Below are 17,109 nucleotides of genomic sequence, written 5' to 3'. Positions count from 1 at the left end.
GCCCCGCCCCGCCATTAGCGCCCCCGGCCGCTATTGGGCCCGAGCCGCGCCGCAGCGCCGGCCCCGGGGCGGGGCCGCAGCCGGCGGCGGGGCAGCCGCGGAGGGGCGTGGGGCGGTGGGGGCGGCCCGGCTCAGGCAGCGGGGCCGGACGGCCGGGCGACGGCGGCCAGCTCCCGCCGGAGCTGCAAGGCGGCAGCCGGGGCCCAACCTTGTGCCCCCCGAGCCCGCCCCGGGGTGCCGCCCTCTCCCTTGGCGAGGCTCGGTCACGTTGACTCGGCAGCCCGGGGCTGAATTTAAAAGGGGGGCTAGTCAGTGCAGGGCCAGGGCTGGTGTCCCTGCGAGGCAGGTGGCTCCGGTGGCATCGCAGGGAGTAAATAGGTGAGAGTGAACAGCAGCAGTTGCCTAGCAAAAATGTGCGGGGATAAAGGCAGCGCAGCGTTGCTTTCACCTTGCTGTGCAGAATATTTTCCCATTGCCAACGATTTGTCTTGTAGGGACTTCTTGAGGAAGGGACAGTCTATGCACTTAATTATTTCCAGTGGATCTCTTCTCCATGAACGTGTCTGGTTGCCCCTTCTGGCCATGGACAGTTTTAGCATGCACAAGGCACATAACAAGTCATCAAAGATATTTCTGGCCCAGTTGTATATTTTGTGAAGAAACACATTTTCTTTAAAACCTGCCCACTGCTAATGTCATTTTATAATCCCTTGTTCTTGAGAGAGACTATAACCACTCATGGTGTCCACACTATTCACTTTATGGATCTCTGTCTTATTACTCCTTGACACCCTTTGGTATGCCAAATACTCCTTGACCACTTTAGTTACTCTTTGGTAATCTTTGTTAGCTTATCTGACCTTTTTCAGCTATATCCTTTCTGAAATGGGAACGATGAGAATGACACAGTGTTTTAAGTGTGTGCATAGTATGAGTACAAAGCAGCATATTTAATATCTGTTGTGTGCTCCGTTCGTCTGCTAATGTTTCTTAGCCTTCTGTTTGCTTTATGAGACCATCCCTGAGCCTTGAGCTGATGTTAGTGAGGACACTGAAGAGGATCAAAGCTGTAACAGGGGCTTGAAAGACAGCAAGAGAGTATCATCTCCAGGTTGGAATTGTTCTTCCTGTACTATTTAAGAGAAGCCACAGCTGTCACCCTGAACAGCTCAGGCTGTCACCCTGAACAGCTGGCGTGGCTCTGCCTCTCCTGAAAGAGTGCAGAAGTGCCTAAGTGGAAAAGCTGCTTTTGAGGCATGGGCTTCTTCAGGCTGTCCCCAGTTTTTCGTCACTCTCTTGGGTATCTTTTTGTAGAAAAATATCCAACTGAAACCTCCCACCCAAAGCATTTACACTGGTAACTTGCATTCATTTGTTCTTGTTTTATGTAGATACATGTATTTAACTACCTGGGCAACTGCCTTAAATGGAAAACAAGCCTTAAACTTGCTGGTTTCAGACTAAGATTAAATCCAGCTCCTGTGATAAGGGCCTGCTCAGTCCCACTTTCTCAGCCCAAATGTTCTTTTTTCCTCTTCCTTATTGTGCTTCCTCTTTGTGCCTTCCTCACAAGAACACAAATCCTACTGATCAGCAGTCAGAGGACAAAGTTTTTTTCTGACAGTGAAGTGAGGCCATAATTCACTGGTCGCTGCTCAAGTAATCGGCGTTACGTTTGTAAGGTGTTCTGCCTTGTCAAGTAGTTAGCTTGGCGTGTGTGGTCCACATGTTCCCAGATCTAATAAACATCAAAGGTAAGGGTGGTTCAATAGATCAATCTGAAACTTGATTGTGCAATTTTTACTAGCATGCCATGTGACTGCCAGAACTTCCCATTTCTTTGCATGACTATACAACTTACCTGCGTAGTGCCCTTGTCTGAGCTTTTGCTCAGCTTGAAAAGCATGAAGTCTTTACCTTTTGTTTGTTTTGCAAGGAGCAACAATGTCTGTGTTCTGGTTAACACGTCTGTTCTGGAATAACCAGAAATGCTAGTGTGCAGTGTATTGTACCTAGTCACACAGCCAAAAAGCTAGTAACAGTGCCAGTTAATGACAATGGCTAGAATATTTTTTTTTACTATAAATACATTTATATTGATTAAAAATACTTTATAGCGGTTTATTTTTTAAAGAATTAAAATAGCATTAAACTTTCTGAAGAAACAACCCGAAAACAAAAAAAAAAAAGTCTTTTACAAAGAATAGTCACATATCGTGTTGCTTAGGTGCTATTGCTTTCATTTATGACCAAATAAAATGCCAAACTGCGCATTTATTTCTCTTGTTTCCCCACATTTTGTTTGCTTGCTCACATGCATGCTTAGGAACGCACCCATGGTTTTGTCCTTTAATCTGGGGGGTTTGGATTCTGAATTTGGCAAGGATGATATTTGAGGGGAAACAGTAGGGGGGAAAGAGATATAATTTTAAAAAATCAAGTGATTTAGAACAGTTGTTCATAGACTTAGGAACCAGGAAGCCTAAAATCAGGGATTTGATTCATCACTTGGATACCCAAGTTCAAGCAACTACATTTTTTATTAGCATAAGAATTTCAGTTGTGGAAGTACTCCTCCTCCTGTTGCCAGTCTCCGTAAAATACTATAGGCTAGCTAAAATCTTGGTTTTAGCCTGTTTCTTCAGAAATCCAATATAGTCAGGTGAGAAACACGTACTTCGTCTCCATTGTATCAGCAGCATGCTATTTAAGAAGCGGACACAATTGCTGCTAAGTAGTTGCCATTTCTCTGTGCTTGTTCAGAGATAATTTTCTAACAATCTCTGTTTGTTCAGAGATTTAGAAATTTGGTCTAATGTATAATCCATTACTGCAAATGGCTGTATACTTACAAAACACCTCTATTCAATGGCTTGCATACATATATGCAGTGTGCATGATACGTACTATTAGACAAGTGTTTGAGATAAAATCAAATAAATAAATTCTCCTAAGTATAATTTTAGAATCCTAAAGTCCCAGAAAGTTTACATTTATCAGCACTCATTTGAATATGTGTAATTTTATATATAATTGTAAGTATTGTTTCTACTGAATGGAAAATGAAGTGTTCTCAACAGGTTACTGAAGAGCACCGTTGGGGAAAAATTACAAGTTTAAATATTTGAAGTGCATAAATATTTGCTGTACGCAACACCAGTTAATATTTTTAGAAATATGTGACTGCCAGTTTCAACTGGTTTACCTAAAATATGTACATAATCTTTATAGTAGTAGTCTACTCTTAGTAGATCACCCAATCTGTGTTTTGGTTTTGATATATTGTTTTAATTACTAGATTCACAGGTAATTTTTATAGCGAAGGGTTTTAATGATGTAAGTAAGGTTTTAATGAAGTAAGATTCTCTTCTGCTCGATTCCTGTTCCATCTTCTGGCAAATTTTGCAGACATTGTCATTTTAGTGCACATGACTTGAAAGTCTGCTCCTGAGGGCTGATCCTGTGCTGGGGAGTCTAAAACAGATTAAGATATGGCCTGTTCTTAAATTACTTCCTCTGCAACTCCATCAGTAACCATGAAGGTATCCGATAAGGGTATGGTAAAAAGATGTGGTATGGCCCAACAATGCCATGCTCTGATGTCCTTATTTGCTGGCTGCCCTTAAGGAAAGCTAACATAGATTAGATACCCAGGATTAAATCCTATACTGAGGCATAAACTTTTCCATATCAGTAATAATTACAATATTTGGGGACTAACTTTCACAATTGTATCCTCACAAAGAGGCCTAATATCTACTTTTCTTCCTCTCAGTTTTATTTAAAATTTGGCATGAATGGAAACAGGATTGGGCTCACAACCTTTTTCACATTCAACTATAAGGTGTAATTATTATTACTGTTTCTTATTCATATTGCAGGTGCAATTAGTACTTAAACTGTATTCAGCTCTATGTAAAGAATACAGCCTCTGCTGTGAGAATATGGGGTTGTGACAGATCCCAGCATGACTAAAAATACAAATGGGAAGTGAAAAGGTAAAAATAACACTAAAGATAATTTTATTTGCATGAATTGGTTGTAATAGTTGTGATAGTCATACTGCAGTAAGCGCAGTCTATATTCTAGCCTGAAATTACAGACACTTCACAGGTACTTGTTTTATTTCAAGCTTCTGTAAGTTTTTAAAATCCTATGGAGATTAAAAAACAGTTCACTGCTGAATACATTTAAAGTGAAGGAACCTTTCTCTCCATGTATAATTTCAGGTTTTCACATCATACAAGTGTAAGCTTTTTGTGGTGAACAGCGTGGGGCTGTTTATACATGGTAATCATGTAATCAAAAACTGCCACTTGCTATGAAGCTTTGGCTTTATAAATAAAATGTCCATTAAAAATTCTGTGGCCTTTAAATGCAAGCTATTGAAAAGAGAAGAGCATAACAACCGGTATTCATAAAAACTCTTTCAGTCTTTCACCAATTAATATACAAATTTGAATGCTGGAGGCTTAGTGTGGCCATTGGTTAATTCAGCTAATCTAGTAGTACAAATCATTTAGCAAAAAGTCCTATGTGTCCATAACGAAGTCCAGAGATAGGACCGATGAACACAGGTAGATAAAAGTTTATACATCTGTAGAGAGAGAATCTGGACTGCTTAATGTAGATGAGGTAAAGGACGTAACATAACAGCGAATGGAAAAATTGTGAACAACAGAATGGGCACTCTTGCTACTTTTTAAATTCTACTGAATTTCCAGCTATATTCAAAAGCAAATAAATTGAGGTTAAAGAAGGGATACAACTCTTGATTTCATATTTATTTTTAGAAATAGACACTAGAAGTATAAATCAAACTTCAAAACAGTTTCACAATGTATCTTATTTACTTTGCACTGAGTGCAAGAGTTTGAGAGTTTTAAATGATTTAGGGCTTAAGCAAATGCCTAATTTGCAGAGAGAAAAGTTTTCCCTCTGCAGAGTAATTTTTAACTAGGGATTTAATCACTTTCTTCTGATTTTTCAAAATCACATTTCTGTTTATATTGTATTATAAAGCCATCACAATATGACCAGCATTTACTTAAACTATATAAAAGGAAATGCAGAGCTGTTTCTGAAAATATTTGGGTTTAGATTATATGCCATCTAGGGTGATTTTCATTGAAAAAGAGGAATATTTGAGATAATTTCCCTCAAGAAAACTACTGATAAAATTAAAATAAAGACAGAGGATGAAATTTCAAGGAAAAATTAGCTTTTTTTCCCTCCACAGTTCTTTTTCCATTTTCTAAGTATTTTGTCTGAAAATCGTAAAATGAACATGTCAAGAACTACCTTGCATAAAAAACTTTTTAGGCTGTATGGTTAAATGTTAGCATTCTGACAAGGTAGTCTTTTGAATATTTTAGATTCTGAGGATACCTATTTTTTCCCCAATATATTTGTCCAGATCACAATGTTCTCCTTTTGCATAAAAAATTGGTAAGAGACTTTCCCTGATGCCAGTAAAAACTGTACTCCAGGATCATCATAATAAACTACACATTGTATGAGTATCTGCTTGTACCAGAATTATCGGAATAAACCTTTTCATACTTTTATCTTGGACTTAAATTTCCCCTTCATTTTTTTTATTTAATAGGAGTCCAATTTTACTAGACATTCTGCATAGTTAAGTGTACTGATCCTGAGCTCTGTTCTTAATCTTTACAACGAGTTTGCAATACCTTCTAGTCTTTCTTACACAAAAAAGATATTCCAAACAAGGATTTACTAAATTTCTTGAATAGCAGCATGATATGCTTTTCACTTGCTATGAACAACCTGTCAGTGCAAAATTATATGCAGTAACTCACCTATGTGATTGTTATGACTCCCTGAATATAACCTTTTAATATTTTAATGTCTTTGATTTTGTTGCCTTTTTGTATAACAAAAGAATTTGTATGTGTGAACTATATCCCACTTGCTCTTTCCCAGTCTACAGCATTTTTCATTTTCACTGAATGCCTCTTCAAGTGCTGTAGACTCTGCAAATACTGTTCCTCCAATGTTATTTATATGCATATGAAACAATATATATTCAGATTGATTCTTTCAGCATACTGTGTCACTTTTCACAGTGTGCTCCCAATTACTGTTCTTAGGTAAGCTCACTATATGCATGACTACCTGCAAATTGGTGAGTTTACCTATCTTTTTGCTATAGGCCAATCACAGATACCAAGAATTACTGAAATTCATAGCATTTCTCTGTGTAGGTGTGCATCCAGTAAGCACTAGATGGCAGTATATCAATTGGTTAAATGTAATGTTAATTAATTAGCTATACCTGTTTTCTTCTCAGAAAGCTGTGTAATAGTTGATTGAATTGGTTAGGACTATCTTATAACATTGCTGTTAGAGTGGAGAATAATTACGACGGAGGAGAAGTACATCGACTTTGATGGACTTGCACTGATAGGTATAGTACTATACCTTACAGTTATTAACTAGGAAGAAAAATACTTTTGCTTCATTTTTCAAGAAAATAATGTTTTGAGAGGTTAAACAAGTATGACTGAACATATGAATAATCTACACTCTTTTAAAGTAAAATGATCAGGAAAAAACCACCAATGACCGGCTACCCTAACAGTCCTGCTTATCCACGTGATATATCATTTGCTAAAGACTGGATCTTGTAAATCCTTTGTTTTGTGTGTGTGTGTAGGCTGTACACAAAAACCATGCAGAACTTTACTTCAGTAAGGTATCACTCTGTGTTGAAGGGTGGAGCTCCATCATCAGCTTTGCTGCAGCTGATTGGGATGGTCCAGCTTTCCCCAAGAAATCCCTGCTGCGGGTTTCTGCTGCTACCTTTGCATCCTGTCTAAGTCATCACATGGCTACAAGGTGAAATCTAATAATTTTTGATTGGTTTTCTGCTGGTTCAGTGAATGGAACCCACTCAGTATAGAGACCCGACGGCCTTATCCAGTGCACAGGAAGCAACACAAGTCTGAAAGCAGGAGCTGGTCCACCTCTTCCACAGTCATCCCAAGGACACACCACACGTGAAATCCAAACCTTCGCAGCACTGGGCCTCAGTTCTGCTCATCCAGATCTCTACTTTGCATCTTAGTAATTTGCAGTACTAATATGAATCAGAGCCATGACCTACACTTGCTTCCATTCATAATGCTTGCTTGAACTAGGACTTCCTTTTTCCGTGGCACGAAAATGAACTTGTAATCTACAGGAACACTGCACTGTTCAGCACTGACCACAAGGATCTGACTTCTCCATCGAGCAGAACTCAGAAGCTTCATACTATTTGCTTTTTATTTGGCCCTTCTTTTGCAAGACTAGAATTGGGGTATTTAAAGCCTGTTTACTAGACTGTGTGCCATATCAAGTCTTTTTGGAAATTACACCATGTCGGTTTTGAACACTGAAAAGCCAGTTCTTAGCTACTAATTTTCATCATCGTATAAGGTCCATGAACTTTACAGAATAAATCTTACTGTTCACCTGTTTTCATTAACTATGTATCATTCTTAGTGCTCCAGCAATTGCTTACACAGAAGAGTAGTGCTAGAAAAGACTAAATATTTTTATCCATGCTCAATTGTATTTAACTGATTTTGGTCACAGTACAATTTATTTTTGATAGCAGCTGCTTTGCTATTCCTTATTTCACATTCCCAATTTACACATCTTATTTTTTCTCTCTCTGCCTACTCTCCAGTACATATTCCTCTGCAATCTGGTCCCTTTCTCAGTCTGCTGCGTGCACTTTCTTGCTTTTCCTTTTCACATTACTTTTCAATGTAATTCTTCTCAACTGCATTCATGTCCTTAGCTCAATGGTTCTCTGAAACTTTAAATATTCCATTCTTCTGGGGGGGGGGGGAGTCTCTTACGCTAGAGTAAGGCCTTTTAAGATTAGTTCATGCTGGATTACTGCTGCTATTAGTGCTTAGACAAAATAATGCAGTAATAGCTAATGTCTGTGTTGACTTCAAGTCCTGTCATGAATTCCACATAGGTCCTTGTGGATCTATTTAGATGCAGGGGCCTTGGTTGTACAAAAGTCTGTTGCTGGACGGTAATGTTACTGGGGGTGAAATGCACAGGAGAAAAAAAAAGGATGTGTGCCGTGAATGCTTTTGGGTAAAAACATACTTATTTTTACATAAATTTTATACATAAATTACCCACAACTAAATTCATTAAGATACAAATATAATGGATAACTGCTAACGAAGTGAGGAAGGATCTTGCTTTTCTGTTTGAAGCAATAGCAACACAGAGAGGTACTTAAGTCTTCAATTCTAGCCCCTTCCTTTCTTCTTCCTTTTTCATGAAAAGAACCCCAGCCTTAGCAGCATCTTCTCATAAGCATTCTGCCCATATCATTAAGAAGCTGTGACTTCTAGTATCTTAAACAAGAGTAAATGTTCTTACAGATGTATTTTTTGTCCTTTTTGGAGAGGTCTTCCTAACCTGCGTTTGTCAATTAAAAATACTAGTAAGAGCTTATTTCAGTGTTCTCTGTGGCTATACCTAACAGATTTCTCCTAACACGACCACGTCAGCATGGGGCGTGATCCCTTAAAGATGCCTATAAAACACCATGTATGCATGCAGTTACATTGACTTTTACCAGCATTGCTTATTCCGTTTGTAGGACTGTGTAACTTGTGGAACTGTCTTGCTAGAAAGCAGTTTTGCTGGCATAGCTTCATTTTCAGTGGAGGTACTTCACTGATGTATAGTATCAGGATTTCTACATCAGTAAAGTACTTCTAGTGTCAATATATCTGAAGAACCGCGCAATCATTAGTAAGCGTTGGCAGCATTCCTTTGGAACTCTCTAAAACAATTGGGAAAGGACCGAGAGTTGTTACAGGGACAGTACTAAACATGATAGGGAATTTCCTCAGTAAATGCAGTGATTTGAATTGCTGCAGCATAAACAAAAATGGCTGCTGTTTCATCATAGTTAAGAAACATAGCCTATTTCCTTTCAAAACTACATGTATACACCCACACACATATATAAATAATTTTTTTCTCTAGAAGTTCTTTTCTAAGAAGAGGTGTTGGATCAAGCAGAATCCCATAAAAATCCAAACATTGTATTTAGAGGATGTGTTTTCTCATGGTTAGATATGTAAGTTGTTTTGCCATAACCACATAATGTATTTCGGATGCAGTCATTTTTGTTTCAGACGTTTATGATTCCTTTCAGGAATACTGAAGTACAAAGACATAATTTTAGAAAAAAGACAGAACCCTGCCCTATTTGTGTTTCTTTTTGATATTCTGCATCACAGAAGTTACTCCAACTAACGTTAAACATTTGGCTCAAAAGCCAAAACAACACTGCAAGAAAATGAGAGAAGTCACAGGTTGGAAATGCTTAATGTTCTTTTAAGAATTAACATTATTAAACAGTTCTGCCATGTTAACAAGAGGCAGAATCTGCAGCTGCCTACGTGCTTGCAGGATCTATATGCGAGCAGTGTACAAAAACCCTCATCAGCTTCCGGACAAGTTTACAATGACTTCATAGTCTAATGTGGACCCTTAAACACAGTGCAGTCTATTACTAGTAGGATTCACACAGGTCTTGTGGATGAGCAAAAGCTAGGATCCTTGTCTTACAAAGTAACACGTACAGGAGTTTACTCTAGGGTACAGAAACCTGGAAGTACAATGTGATAGTCATCAGCAACTCATCTACCCAGACCTGCTTATGAATGCAGAACTCGCTGACGCTATGACACATGGAGCTGGCTGAATTTTAAACCTCCATTTCAGAGTGCATTATTGCTAGCCCGCCCCTTTGGAGCAGACTGCCCCGCAAGCAGGTTTTGTTGTGTCTTTCAAATCTTTAGCAAGTAGCTTGTCTTCCCCAATACAACCCAGAGGCAAATCTAGTTGCCTCTCAAGAAGAGACAAATCCAGCAGTTACGAAGCACAGACTTTGTAAAAACAGGCACTGACAATTGTGATTATTTAATTTAGAAAAACCTCCAGTGGAAACCCATTGAAAAAATTTTGAAGTGTTCCCAGATCAAACATCACAGTGTAGTGAGAGAGATTGGTAAACTGAGAAAACTAAAATGGCATTTTCCAAGTGAGGAATATTATTAGAGATTATCAAACATGAAATAATAAATTAAAATACATTTAGTTTTAGTAACCTGTGATTTTATTAGAAACATCGCTGAAGGCTTTATGTATCCATCTATAATACTCTTCATCCAAAACGTACCTGCCATTTTCTGTTTTGTCTTCTATTTAAAATGTGCTGGGCTCAAACTCCTCTCACTCTTAGAAAAATAGCAGTGGTCAGTTAGTGACAGATTTATTAGTTTTAGCGTTACTTTGTCATATCAAATGCATTTTATTTTTAGACACTATCAGACTTTAATACCTGAATTGTGTTCAGCTTGCTAAACACACCTTCCACTACACCATATTCTAAGATTTAGAACTTACAGAGGTTTAAGTACAGTAAATTCTTCTGAAACGCCCCAAGTCAGAACTTGCTAAATGTAATATTCTTCAATACTGTTTGAATTAGTGTTGCTTACAAAGACACGTGTTTGAAATAGATCCCTGTCCTGTTCGTGTTTCTTTTTGCCGTTCTGCATCACCGAGGCTACTTAAGCAAACATTAAAACACAACTCAAGTACTTAATGCTAAATGTCAGTGACGCTTGCGATTATATGACTAAAGACAGGAGGGCAGCTGTTTTGAGCGGCACAGTCGCTGTTCTGCTGGACTGGATCGAATAAAGGTGGATGAGATACAGCTGGTCACAGCAAACTAGAGCACTGGTGTTCAACTGCAGCATCCCTCTTCTCCGCCCCAGCCCACTTTTGGGCTTTGCTTCAGCCCCTGCTCGAGCTGCAGCCACCTGCATGAGCTGGTGTCGGGCCAGCTCCTCGGCTGGGCTGGGACGAAGCTGCAGACACCCCTCCACGGCGTCCATCTGGGCGTGGGTCTTCTCACAGAGGAGACGAGTGACCACTTTTAATTTTTTTTTTTTCTAAAAGAAAAGAGTCCTGGCTCCAGGGCCTAGAGCACCTCTGTGTCCCCACACGAGTGCCCCAAGCCATCCTCCCTGGTGCTGAGCACAGCCTGGCTTGGGCGCGCCGTGGGACACGTCCCCGTGTAGGGGGTGTCGCTCTCCGGCCCTGCCCTGAGCCACCGCTCCCTTGCGGGGTGGGAGATGCGCGCCTGGGTGCCCTAGGAACCGAGAAGGGCCTCGGACCCAGGCTCATCCCCCTAGAAGGAGACGCTTCTTCCAGCGAAGGGGGACACCACCGACTCGTCCTCCTCTTCCTTACAGGCCAGGGGCGAGCAGCCGCTCGGCCCATGCCCGCCCCGGCACCCACCGCCCCACCGACGCGGGCACCGCAGCGAGCACGGCGGGGCATCTCACACCACGGGGCGGCCGCGCCGGCCCTGGGGAGCCCCGGCCCGCCGGGCACTAGACACCGGCTGCCGCCCAGAACGCACCTGCCGTTCGTTCAGGTGGCAGGTCCGTTTTGGCAGCCGCCCGCCCCTGGGACGGGGCTGCCACACCGAGAGGCAGCAGCCTGCCCCGCAGCCCCAAGGGCAGCCAGCGCAGTACCCGGGCGGGCAGCTCCGGCGCGGGGGAGCCTGCGCCCCTCGGGAGCCGGGTCCGCCTGACGGGCGCCCTCCCTCTCGCCCGCCGCGCCTCACAGAGGCCTCCCCCTCACAGGGGCGGGGCGGGGCCGGGCCGGGCCGGGCCGGGCGCCCCCCGCCGCCGCGCCTGCGCGCAGCGGCCCGTCCCCGCCAACGCCCTCCCGCGGGCGGGAACCCGGAAGTGGGCAGCGCCGGCGGCTCCCGGCGGGCCGGCGGGCAGCGGGGGCTCCGCCGGGCGGGCGCAGCCGGCACCCCGCGGCGGGGGCAGCGGCGGCTGGCATGGTGCTGGCGGCAGCGCGCCGCGCCCGCGTTGCACGGAGGAAGCCCGAGCGGAGCCGCGATGGAGATGCTGCTGCCGCCCGTGTGAGTGCGGCGGCGGGGCGGGCGGGGAGGTTGGCGGGCTCCCGGAGCCCGCCGGGTCGGCGTTGCAGAGCGGAGCGGTGTGCCGTGCCGTGTCGTGGGCTGGGGGCGCGGGGCCGGGGCCCAGCCGCGTAGCAGCCAGCTGAGCTGCCGCGGCGCTCCGCAATCCGCCCGGCCCGTGGCGCGGCCGGCCCGCCCCGGGCCCCTCGGCGCCGGGCGGGGAGCGGTGCCCGCGGGCAGCCTCTGCCCCGGCGGAGCGGACCCGGCCGCGGCGGCGCGGGGTAGCGCTGGCGGGAGGGTCGTGTCGGCGACCCGGCGGCGGAGCCCGTGAGCGGCGGCCGGGGGCGGCAGCCGGTGTCTGGTGCCCGGCGGGCCGGGGCTCCCTAGGGCCGGCGCGGCCGCCCGGTGGTGCGAGGTGCCCCGCCGTGCCCGCTGCGCTGCCCGCGTCGGCGGGGCGCTGGGTGCCGGGGCGAGCACCGGGCGGGCGGGCTGGGCCCTGGGGGAGCGGGCGCTGGGCTCCCCGCGGGCGGGCAGGGCTGCCGGCACCCCCGCCCCGCCGCCTTCCCGTGTGCCTTCAGCTTGCGGGGACAGGCTTTTTTTTTCCCCTCCTCCCCCTCACTCCTTCTGCTTCCTCCATATGTGGTCCCAAATTACTCCCTGCTTGACTCAGCAGTCATGCTCATCACACTCTCGGTTTTCTGGTTATTTAGTTAAGCATCTTTTTTAGTAGCAGTGCGCTAGGCAAGCCACATATTTCCAGCTGCACTTCGGTTGGGTTCATCCAGTGTCTTATATGCTCCAGTTCAGCGTAGCTTCATGCCGCACCTTCAGGAGGTTGTGTCTTCAGGTACGCTCTTGAGAACAAACCAAAGGCAACCAGTTGCAGACGGCTTTGACCCGACTGGTGAAACGGTAAGAGAGGCTCCAGAGGCTCCAGAGTCACTTCAGGCAGACGAGCAGTTCTCAAAACAGAAGGCATATGACTGATGGTTTTGTAGGCTTCATTACCTTAAAACAAAGTCATCCTTTGTGACAAACTAATGAAACTTCAGCAGATGAATTTACGCTTCATAGGAACTCCTCCATCTACCCAGGTTGCTTGGCAGCTCTTTACAGGCAACTCTGGCCACTTTTTTTTCTTGCGTATCTGTATGTGATGTGTATATAGTCTGTATACGTATGCAGATATGTACACGTCGGTATCTGATGCATTGCTTTGGGATGCACAGAGGGTGCCATAGAAGAATTGTTCTTATCTTGGACTTGATAAGTCAGTGGTATAATTAAAAGCTGAGTCTCTTCTTCACAGTTAGTCTTTGGTGTTTTGAATGTTTCCTGAAGTCACCGATTTCTATGTATAATTTCTTTGAATGCTGATCACTACATATGTCACGTAATTTAGAAGAGTAATAGTCAGTCTAAAGGAGTTTGCTAGATAGGGTGTCTTTTTTTACCTCTATACAGCAGCATGTGTATGTGCTCTATAACATGTAACTTGATTTTTTGATTTTTTTTTTTCTGATTGATGCAAAATTGCTGTCTGTTACTTGGCCCCTTTCAGTAATGAGTTGTATCATTTTCAAAATCGAGCATGAAACTTTTAATTCATAGCAGTTTCATGGTACAATGTGGTAAGTTGGTAGCAGTTTGAGTTCTGTAGATGTACCTTACTTTGTTAGCCAGTGTTTTACAGAGGCTTTTTCTATTTCTTTGTTGCTTGATGAAGTTTTGTGCTGTTTTGCTCCAAAATTTTGTAGCTAGTTTTGGAATCACGAAAAGTAGAGCCAACTGCTTTGCGTGTTGTTGTAGTGCACAGAATATAGAGTTCTAGGTTAAAATGTTAAATTACCGTTGAAGTTTTCTTTTAAGCTTCTTCAGACATGCCCAAGCAAAACGTTTTAGGTATGGTAGAAGAGAGTCTAGAATTATGGGAGTCAATGCATATGTTCAAATTGACTATTCTTACCTAAAGCAAGTAAGACTGAGTTTTCATTTGAAATCAGATCTCTGATGTACCAGGGTCAGTGGCCCCACCAAGTGACTTCAGTGACTTTGTTTATTTCCAGCTCAGAGGTTCAGGAATGCGGTTATAATAGTGTAGGTGAAAACATCACTGATGCTAAGCATTTTCTAAGTACTACCACAATGTAATTTGCCTTGTAAGAATAACATTGTGATTGTAAACGTGAAACTCATTGGCTTGGCTTGGCAAAAAAAGCCCCACTTGTTGCTTGGACAGTCCTGGTGACTGAGGGGTGTACGTAATCATTTTTCTACAGAAGTTATTGTCTGTAGAACTTGGGTTTTTCTTACAGAAAGAGATAATTGTAGATAGAGCTAATGATTTTTCACACTGCTTAGTTCTTCTCTTGCTATTTTGGGTGGGTTTTTGAGAGTAAGAAAAATTAAGAGGTTGGTCACTTTTGCCTTTCAAAACATTGAGTGGATCTGCAAAACTACCTAGTTTTTCTCATGCTCACCTATGTCTCATGCTGCTGCCAGGGAAAGCCTGGACAATTACAGTAGTCATCATGTGGTCTTCCTGTCAGAGGTGAACTGGGAGCTGCATGAACCAGTAAGGGAGGTCCTGGTGGAAGGGCAGAGAGCAGCTCTTGTCTCGCAGGCAGTGAAGGCGTTGAGAGACCGGGGTGATGGATGCTGCGTTCTGCCATCGGTCTGTACAGGCACCAGGCTAAAAGTTCCCGAACCTCTGTTTCTCCCCTTGCTTCAGGGCTTATTGGAAATATTCTAGGGCATCATCTTCATGTTTTTCTTCATGGAGATTATTGTTAGCCCTGAGTGCCTCTGTCAACCTCACTGATGTTGGTCACCAACTTATCGCTTCCTCAGGAATTCTACCTACTCCTCCACACTATTGGTAATAGGGAAACCAAAATCGCTTGGAGTAAAGAATAAGTTGAAGTGCAAATCTCCTCCTCCTCCCCAAGATGAAGGTGGCGAAAATAAGAGTGACAGAACTGGAGATTAGACAGAAGTATTAACTGTCTTCTTTTTTTCTCTTTCTTTCCAGATGTACCAAACTTTGCCATCAGAAGCCCTTGGATCTGAAAGATGATAACACTGAAATTCACTGTCCTGTTACAGTAAATCCATGGCACATGAAGAAAGCTTTTAAAGTTATGAATGAATTAAGAAGGTATTACTTCACTGTATACATCTGCCTGGAGTCCATAATACACTTTTACTTTCATTTGCATTTATAATGTTAATAATATGGTTTATTTATTAAGAACATGCAATTCTGGAAGGGTAGCTGATGAGAAGGATTAAATGTACAATGAAGTGATAGCTGAATGATAGTCGTGGTGATAGCTGTAATGTGTGCAGTATGTTTTTGCGCCTCATAAGTTAATAAAAACTAGGTTTATGAGACTTGAAAAATACTTAGAGGTTGTATTTAAGGAGTTACAGCTACTGATCCCGTCTTGTACGTAGTTGATCCTGGATAGATGAAAAGTGACTCTTTAGTTGAGCCTAAGGCTCTTTGCATGCCTGTTGTTGATTTTTGTGGTAGGCTGCGAACTGGAAAAATATTAACATTTTCTAGTCTGGAGACACAGATCACAGTCTAACAAATGTAAACCAACTGACAGTACACTTTCTTTTCTTAGTTAGCTTTTGCTTGCCCCCTGGGAGAAATTGATGAACTCCCAAATCAAATGTTGAAAGTAACTTCTCAATAAGGTTTTGTAAGACCTCGTGTGATACTGTCATCAGTTTCAGCAAAACTGAGCGACTGGTGCTGATGCTGTTCTTAGCACCCATATTGGTTTATTTTCTACATGTGAGTAGGTGAGATGGTGTTGCAAACTGTGACAGCTGGTAATTAAGGCTCACAACTGAGCTCTGGTAATTAGGACTCACAACTATCACTGACAGTAATTCAACTTTATAACTAACAGCAACAATGGAGAAATGAAATAAATAAAACACTTCTCTAGCATAGGCAGTACTGGAGGGTGTGAAAATCCTGTAGTCTTTTGTTATTGCCCATATAAGATTAGAAACTGGAGTGGTTTCACCTGAAAAAGACAGACACTGATACCCTATTAAAGTATGCCTCTGCCTTTGATCTTCGCTATTCCATATGGGTAAGTCTTTAATACTATGGTAGATACTGTGATCAGATCAATGTATCTGGCTGCGACAGTTTGTACTGTACTGGAAGACTGGAGAAAAACATACGCTGACTATAAATGACTTAAATCCAGCTCTAAGACTTCCATAGTCTGAGGATAATGAAATAAGAGCAGAGACTATTTTTCTAGTATGTTAACAGCCTAGTTCCTTTATGCTGGAAGGACTGATACTTGTTGCTTCACCTTACTTATGCCCTTGGCTTTTTCAAGGATCCCAGTAACCAGATTCAGTGCCTCAAGGAGTGTAATAGAGCCTGGCTAGAGCCAGTAGCTGTGGCTTCCTAAGGATGAGCAAGAGTTTAGATGAAGAAACAGTTTCCCAGAATGAATCTTACAACAGTTTCAGGAGTCAGAAACCTGACCTGTTGTGTTGCGAGTAAAAGATAAGTGGTCTTCCAGCAGAGTGCGTTGTCGAAGGCCGTGGATTATTTTCAGAATATACTTTAGTTTCCATGGTTACTTAAATTCGAATTGCTGTAGAAGCAATTTGTGCCATGCAAACCTTAACTGTAGTTCTTATTAAATAAGGTAGTTGATGCAGCAGTGTTTACTGTTTAAGCTGAGTATAGCTTTTAAAACAGGAAGTGCTAATTAGATAAGATTATAAACACTAATATTTGCATTTATTTGTGTGAAATAATAAACCGAAATACTTCAGAAATGTTTCAGACTTCATTACTCTAAATGAAGACCTAATAGTAATCAAGTAAATGATATTTTCGATTTTATTGACTATGTTTTTAAAGTGGTTTCTGTCTCAGTTCTGTTCATTAGTGTAGCACAAGTAGGTATTTGCCAGAGGTATACTCTCCAGAAAGTGGATAACTAGTTAACATCTGCTTAAGCATCTAAAATACATTGGTTTTGGAATGCTTAAGTCTGTGAGTTTACATTACATTTTTGGTTGCTGTCAAGTTGCCTGGTTCTATTAGATCATAAGAGGGTTTTTCTGTG

At 42.7% G+C, this 17,109-nt stretch overlaps 1 protein-coding gene across 5 annotated transcripts in view; it reads left to right on the top strand.

The window, feature by feature from the left end:
- Positions 1–11,794: 11,794 nt before the first annotated feature.
- The window catches only part of KLHL2 (kelch like family member 2), a 62,955-nt gene continuing 57,640 nt past the window's right edge, over positions 11,795–17,109 (top strand). For 2 of the 5 annotated variants that reach the window (XM_075500351.1, XM_075500352.1), the window contains exons 1-2: positions 11,796–11,998; positions 15,027–15,152. In XM_075500351.1, the coding sequence (XP_075356466.1) occupies positions 11,976–11,998; positions 15,027–15,152 (149 nt within the window). In that variant the 5' untranslated portion in view covers positions 11,796–11,975. Of the gene's footprint in view, positions 11,999–15,026; positions 15,153–17,109 lie in introns of those variants that run through there. The other 3 variants (XM_075500350.1, XM_075500349.1, XM_075500353.1) reach the window with 3 other exon arrangements.

The sequence above is a fragment of the Mycteria americana genome, chromosome 4, assembly GCF_035582795.1.
Source record: "Mycteria americana isolate JAX WOST 10 ecotype Jacksonville Zoo and Gardens chromosome 4, USCA_MyAme_1.0, whole genome shotgun sequence".
Taxonomy (NCBI): Eukaryota; Metazoa; Chordata; class Aves; order Ciconiiformes; family Ciconiidae; genus Mycteria; species Mycteria americana.
The sequence above is the reverse complement of the archived record's forward strand: the minus strand, read 5'-3'. Positions and strand labels throughout refer to the sequence as shown.